We start from the raw sequence: 6,834 nt of genomic DNA on the forward strand, positions 1-6,834 counted from the left end.
AGGCTACTTCCTGAGAGAAAAAGCGACGTGATACTTGAATATCCACCAAGCATACTAAACAAAGGACTTTATCATGCATGTCACGCCTAGGCAACAAAATCATGCGTTCATTGTTACTTGTCTAAGCTCTAGTGCAATAGTCGGTAGACGAATGCATTACATTTGGAAGCACAAACAAGAGTCTGTGTGTGAGAAAGACCATACATGCTGATGGGGTGGCACATTAGACCGTGAAGTTTAGTTTTGATAATAGGTCAGAGGGTATTGTGTGTGAATTGTGATAGTTTACTGCCCTGCATGGCGAATGCTATTAGGAATTGTAATGTCATTTTAATTACTTAATAGTATATGAGAGGTGTTTTAATAAAAAAATATGCTCATGAGTTTCCCTCCAACTTACCTGCAGATGTGCAACAGACACTCCAAATTAATGTGGTATTCACACTCTGATGAAATTTGGGCGACCATTAATGGCTAAGGGGTAGACCAAACCGGTGAAAATCGTTTCAACCCATTTGGAAGAAAAACAACAGCGTTGCATTGCAGGGAGTGTGAGTGATTGACTCGAAGTGCACCTGGTACGCAGCCAATCAAGGACACAAATAAGGTAGCTGGACGCACACATACGAGCTTAGCAAAGCAAGAAGAGCTCTATAGCACACGCACAACTATAGCTTGATGAACTGACATTACAATGATTGTGATCGAAGATTACACAATAGCGACGTGTACATCCATGCGCTGATTGAGTAATCAGCCTTTCCCCTACTTAGTTGTGATGCTCACTTGACTTGATCGGCATGGCCTGGTACGGCTAGCTTGTACCAAGCTGCCATTAGTAGCCAGGTGGTTCACAGCTGAATGAAAGCCGTATATCATCGAAAATGCTCTTTAGAGCTCGGGCTCCATGGAGCCTGAGTTTGACTTGATCAAAATTCAAATTTTCACGTTTCAAATTTTTTTGAAAAAAAATACACACATACTTAGAGACATAAAGCATATGTGTGTAAATTTTCAGGACGAAACACTTTAAAATGAGTGCTACACAAAAAGAACAAATCTGAGGCTTTTTAGTAGATGCACTATTCATTCTCAAAGTCCATGAATTTGTCTTTTTTGCACAGATCGCATTCTAGGGTATTTCATCCTCAAATTTTACATACATACTCATAACATCCTTGTTTACTTGTATGATTTTTTTAAGATTTTTTTGAAACTGAAAAGTGTGAATTTTGAATTTTTCAAAAAATCCGGCCTCCATGAAGGCCGAGTCATATAGGAGTATATGCGTCTCACTGGTCATCTAGTACGGATATACGGACATGACAGTGTCACCTATCGCGATAGCGAAAGATGAGCAGCAGAAGAAGGGAAGTCTAGTGCTGGCTCCATATGTCTGAATGTCAGGGCAGCTTGGTTGGTGATCTCAATCAACATCACTGACTGATTCAGTCAGTGTTGATGGTGTGCAGCTGCTTAATCAGGAGGTGTGAAGCATAGTTTAGTTTTGCATAACCAGTTTGTTACTCAATGTGCTAGGCATCATTTCCCATGTCTAACTAACCGGTCATTGACAGTCCTTTAGTTCTTCTTACTTCTTAATTTGCCATGTTGTTGAACTTGAGGGTTATGTTGGCTGTCATTCTTAAAGGTTCACTCGGAGATTGATTTAGCATATGTATGCACAACAGCAAACACGCAGTTGCGCGATGATGATGTGTTTAGTTAAGGTTAAGCAAAGCAGTAAATGCAGCAAGCATTGGCTGCACTGCAACTTGCACTTGATCATGAATGCTGGTAACACTAGTTTGTCTGTTTGTTTGTTTAAAAAAAAGGAGGAACGCCCCGGCCTCTGCATCATGTGATGCTGATAACACTGATGACGTACCGAGTTCTTATCTGCTAAGGAGAAATCTTTAACCTCGCAAGAGAATCGCGTGATAAAGTTTATTATCACCGAACACAATAAACTTGTCATGGATGGCTGCTAGTTCTATATATCATTCTTCCTAACGTACAAATTAAGCTCTTGGTATCTTACTTGAGATGCCCATTCCCATTGCAAACGCCCAAATGCTCAATCTATTGAGGCCAAACTCGGATGGTTCTCTTTATGGACAAAACCAAACTTATCTGCTTACCCAGTCCTTTGCAATTGGTTAAGCCATCAGATAACTTTCTCCAGAAGGGAAGATACTGACCTGAAAATGACGTGTGGACCGATTCATCGGTATAGTAACTCCGGCCCCTGATTAGACTCAGAAGGAAGAGCAAAAACCATTACTACTTACTAGCAAACGGAATGCCAGACAATGTGCTGCTATGCCAGTAGGATAAGTGACGTGTCTAAACGGTGACAAGCATAAAACATTGTACTTACCTAGCAAAAATTAAAATCAGAGGAAGGATGGCAAGATAAACATGACTTCTTCCTCCCCATTGTAAAATCCAAGCTCTTGGCTGGCACTTGAAGAAGGGGCAAAAAAGCAAATCCACCTACCTTGTAAATGCAGCAATGAGGGAGGATGCAACCAAAGCAATTTACAGCACCGGATCATCATAATTTCCACAAGGACCGACTGTTATTTTTAACTAAACGCCGGTGAGGCTAGCAATGTGTCGAGTAATTAACCGGTAATTAGTCAGGAGCCATAAGTAAACGACAGGCCATTTTGATTTGCTTGTCCGTTTGGTTGGAGGGTGGTTTGTTAATATGGCAAATGCAAGAATTCTGATCAAGACATTGTGCTGTCCTATATGGAAGGTTTCATGGAGAGGTGGCACATTTTGTTTGTCATTATTGTGCCATTTTCTTAGATGCAGAGGCAGGACAGTCCAAGAAAATGTGGTATTACCCTACCATTCCAAGTAAATTTGCATGTGCCACCTCTAAACATTCAAATAAGAATTTGTTTTGTGTGCCCGTACTACACATGGAGAGACAGGGCGGGGTCAGTATCTTCCATGCTAAGCGGGTTATTCTCATGATGGGTGTTTATTCGCTTGTCATTGCACGAGAGAGGCTGATAATTGGGATGCCCAATCCTATAATCAAAATGAAAAAAAATAATATAATGAAACAAACTCTCGTAAAAGATAATATGGTGACCACCTTGCAATAAAGAGTGCTTTGATGTAAAAAAAATGCCCTTCTCTCGGCTAAAAAGAGACCACTCTTCCCAGAGCGCACGACACACCACGTCTTCTGCACCCTGCTGCCGCCCCCCACCGCTCCACCTCCGCTGCTCCACCTCTGCTGCTCCACGGACGCCCCCGCCGCACCCTGCTGCCCCCCCGCCGCTCCACCTCTGGTAACTAATCACATCATTTGTCACACAGACATCTAGCTCTATGACAACTCAAGAGGAAATCCTAGTTCACTTTGTCGTAGGCTTTTTCAAAATCCAATTTCAAAATGGTCTCAACTTGTTCTTTCACGCGTGTGTGGTACAAATTTTCATGCAAGGACAAAAGACCATCCATGATGTTCATGTTTTTGATTAAAAAACACTTCATAAATACTAAAAAGCTTGTCAGCATACGGATCAAGTCTAAGGTCCAGAGTTTTAGTAATCCACTTACAAATGCATCTAAAAGAAAGTGGGTCCATATTGTTGAATCTTATCAGCTCCAAAAAATTAGGTAAGAATGCTATCACACCGTATTTCAACCTATGAACAATCAAAATTCCAGAATGGAAGGAATTAGATACATGTGTAATGTCAAGCTTGACAATGTTACCAACTAGCTTGATAATTCAATAGGGGATATTATATGGGCCAGGAGCGCTGATTTGACAGTTAGCAATCACATTAGTTTCTTGATTGTTCGTCCTGAGTACCTAAATCGATCGTGGGGTCTAGATCCACTTACATATCTCCTAAACTGTCAATTTTGAAAATCAAATATTATCCAAGTTGTACGTACAAATTGTCTCCTTGCTCCCCTCAACTCTGTTTATCCGACCTCCCTTCTTGCTGGCATTCTCCATCAAGCTCCGGCACTGCTCGACCAGTCATGGGATTCCATTTTCTGTGTTAGTATTGTTGTTTAAAAATAGCACAAATCTGGTGAAAATAAAACCGTCGGTGCAAGCCTCTTAACCTGAACCCCAGAACTGATGCCATCAGCTTTTTTCTAAAAGCAATTGGGGAGGTAAAACCCTTCGCTGTTCCATTAGCATAAACCAGAGTTCAAAACATGATCCAAAGTAGAGCTAAAGAAAAGCATCATCTTATTGCAACACGAGAGCAATGAAACCTTTGAACAATTCCATTTATACAAAGTGTATACATTACACTAGAGCACCACGGTAAAAACACATCGCTGCCTTGAAAACAAATTAAAAATCACCATCTCACCCGACTAATCACAACTTCCCATGCATTTTCTCTCGAGGGGTCATTTCATTTTTTTCAACCAAAACCCCCAAAGTTTAGCAACCGCTAGTGGGACCACCCGACGGTGACCGTGGCGGCTTCGAACCCCTCCTTCCCGCCACCGAACCGTATGGCGCCGCTGCTCCCCTTCCTCCCCCTCCGCCGCCTGTCCATGCTCCCGCCCTTCGACACCGCCGGCGACGCCTTCTCGCCGGCACCCTTCCGCCCGACCCCGCCAGCCTTCTCCAGCAGCCGCACCACCTTGGCCTTGCCCGTCACCGCTGCGGATGCCGCGGCCGACCTTCCCTTCGCCGTCGCTGCCCTGGCGTTGGCCCCGGCTTTGAGGAGGATGTCCACCACGTCGGAGCGCCCCGCCTCGGCGGCGCAGTGCAGCGCCGTGTAGCCCTCGGCGTCGCACGCCTCCACGTCGACGCCCCGCTCGATGAGGTCGCGAACCGCGTCGGCGCGCCCCTTGAACGCGGCGCGCATTAGCGGCGTCCACCCGTGCGCGTCCCGCCCTTCCACGGACGCGCCGCCGTCCGCGGCCCGACGGACGGCCCGGGCCTCGCCCTTGCGCGCGGCCGCCAGGATGGCCTCGCCGAGCCCCAGGAAGTCCATGATCCGCCCGGTGTGGCCCTCCTCGGCCGCGGTCTCGTATGCCGTCTTCCCTTTTGCGTCGCGCACCGAGGCCGTGCCGGCCACGCCGTGCGCCAGGATCAGGCGGGCCACGGCCTCGTCGCCCCGCCTCGCCGCGGCGTGGAGGGCGGTGCCACCGTCCGTGCCGCACCTCGCGTCGGCCCTTGCACCTGCCGCGAGGAGCGCCTTCACCGCTTCCCGCCGGCCACCCTCCGCCGCCAGCCGCAGTGGGGTCTTGCCATCCCTCCCCGCCGCGTCGATGGATGTGAAGGAACCGGAGAAGGAAGCGGAGGAAGAGGAGCCGGGAGAAGCAGACGCAGGCTTTCCAAGAAGCAGCTTCAAGACATCGTCGTGTCCCGCCGCGGCGGCCACGTGGAGCGCGTCGGAGCCGGCGTGCTTGGCTCCATTGGCGAGGAGGAGCTCCGCGATGAGGCACTCGCCGGACGCCGCGGCGATCTCGAGGGGTGTCCTCCCGCGGCTGGGCTTGTCGGCGTCGGCGCCGTACTCGAGGAGCACCTGCACGATGTCCGCGCGGCCGAGGCCGACCGCGAGGTCGAGCAGCGTGCTCCCGGACTCGTCCGCGGCGTCCGCGGCGCGCCACGCGGGGTCGCTGCGGTCGAGCACCTCCCTGAGTGCCTCCACGGCCCCGGTGGCGACGAGGCGCGCCGCGACCTCGGCGCCCACGAAGGACGCCCGGATGCCGCTGTCGACAAACACCTGCTTCTTCCTCGCGGAGAACCACTCAGGGTTCACGGAGTCGAGCGCGGACACGGGCTCCCTGACCGAGGCGCCGGGCGCCACCACGCTGTGCAGCAGGAAGGCGTCCTCCCCGCGGCTGCCTCCCCCGCCGGGCCCGTCGGGCGCCTCGGAGGCCATGTAGAGCACCTCGACGGTGACCGCGGCGAGCGGCGCCAGGATCCCGGTGTGCGGGCGCACGGCGAAGCGGCCCCTGACGGCCGGCTGCAGGCGGAAGGCGACGGGCATGGTGTGCATGGCGTTGCGCAGCGTGAGCTCCCCCCTGGCCGGCCGCCCCGGCTCCACCCGCACCACCACCTCGTTCGTCGGCTCCGGGATCACCAGCCGGTCCATCTCGCCCCCTTCCCTTACCCTTCACGTGCTCTCCTCGCTTGCTGGCGTAGATAGAGCTTCTAGCTAGCAGCAGGAGGCTAGTGCAGCAGCAATGGCGAGTTGTTGGTGGAGGTTGTGGTGGGGTAAGAAGCCATCAAAGGGAGTGAGAGCAGTGGAGGGGCGTTATGTAGGAGCCAAGGACGGCCGGCGCGGCGTGTTGGCGTGCCACATGGCCGGTGTAAACAACAAGGCGGACTTGTTCTATATGCTGGCCGCCTTGGCCGCGGGCATGCGCCATTCGCCATTGTTTAATGACGGCGAAGGTGGAGTTTGGTCCGTAGGGGCAATGTAGATGGAGATGGGGAGGGTCCGAGGCCGGAGCGTAGCGGCGGAAACTTCCCGGCTGCCTTGCCCGTCGCCGTCTGCCGCTCGTCATTCTAGGCCATCCGTAAACTAATGATATGAACAAAGCAGATGTGATTGGCTGGTGAAAATTATCATCAGATTTCCATTCAAATTTGTTGTGTAACATGTGGCAGTTTGACAGCAAAAACAGTTAAATTTCCTCTGAGATGAGCTATCAAATTTGCTGTCGCATTTAGAATAATTTGCGTCCTTCATTTTGTGACAACTATTTAGTACCAGTAGTAGTTTTAGACTAGCCTCAGTCCTAACTTACAGCATGCCTGAAAAGAAATAACAGTACGTTCTACATTACTAGTGCCATTCAGGGTGTGAAACTCCAGATGCT

At 50.1% G+C, this 6,834-nt stretch overlaps 1 protein-coding gene across 1 annotated transcript; it reads right to left on the minus strand.

Annotated features, from left to right (window-relative positions):
• Window positions 1-4,254: 4,254 nt before the first annotated feature.
• On the minus strand, window positions 4,255-6,564 carry LOC125553372 (protein VAPYRIN-like). The gene has a single exon (XM_048717164.1). It carries the CDS (start codon window positions 6,102-6,104, stop codon window positions 4,446-4,448), a length of 1,659 nt encoding a protein of 552 aa, XP_048573121.1. The 5' UTR covers window positions 6,105-6,564; the 3' UTR covers window positions 4,255-4,445.
• Window positions 6,565-6,834: the final 270 nt, after the last annotated feature.

This window comes from Triticum urartu, chromosome 4, assembly GCF_003073215.2.
Source record: "Triticum urartu cultivar G1812 chromosome 4, Tu2.1, whole genome shotgun sequence".
In the NCBI taxonomy this organism is placed as follows: Eukaryota; Viridiplantae; Streptophyta; class Magnoliopsida; order Poales; family Poaceae; genus Triticum; species Triticum urartu.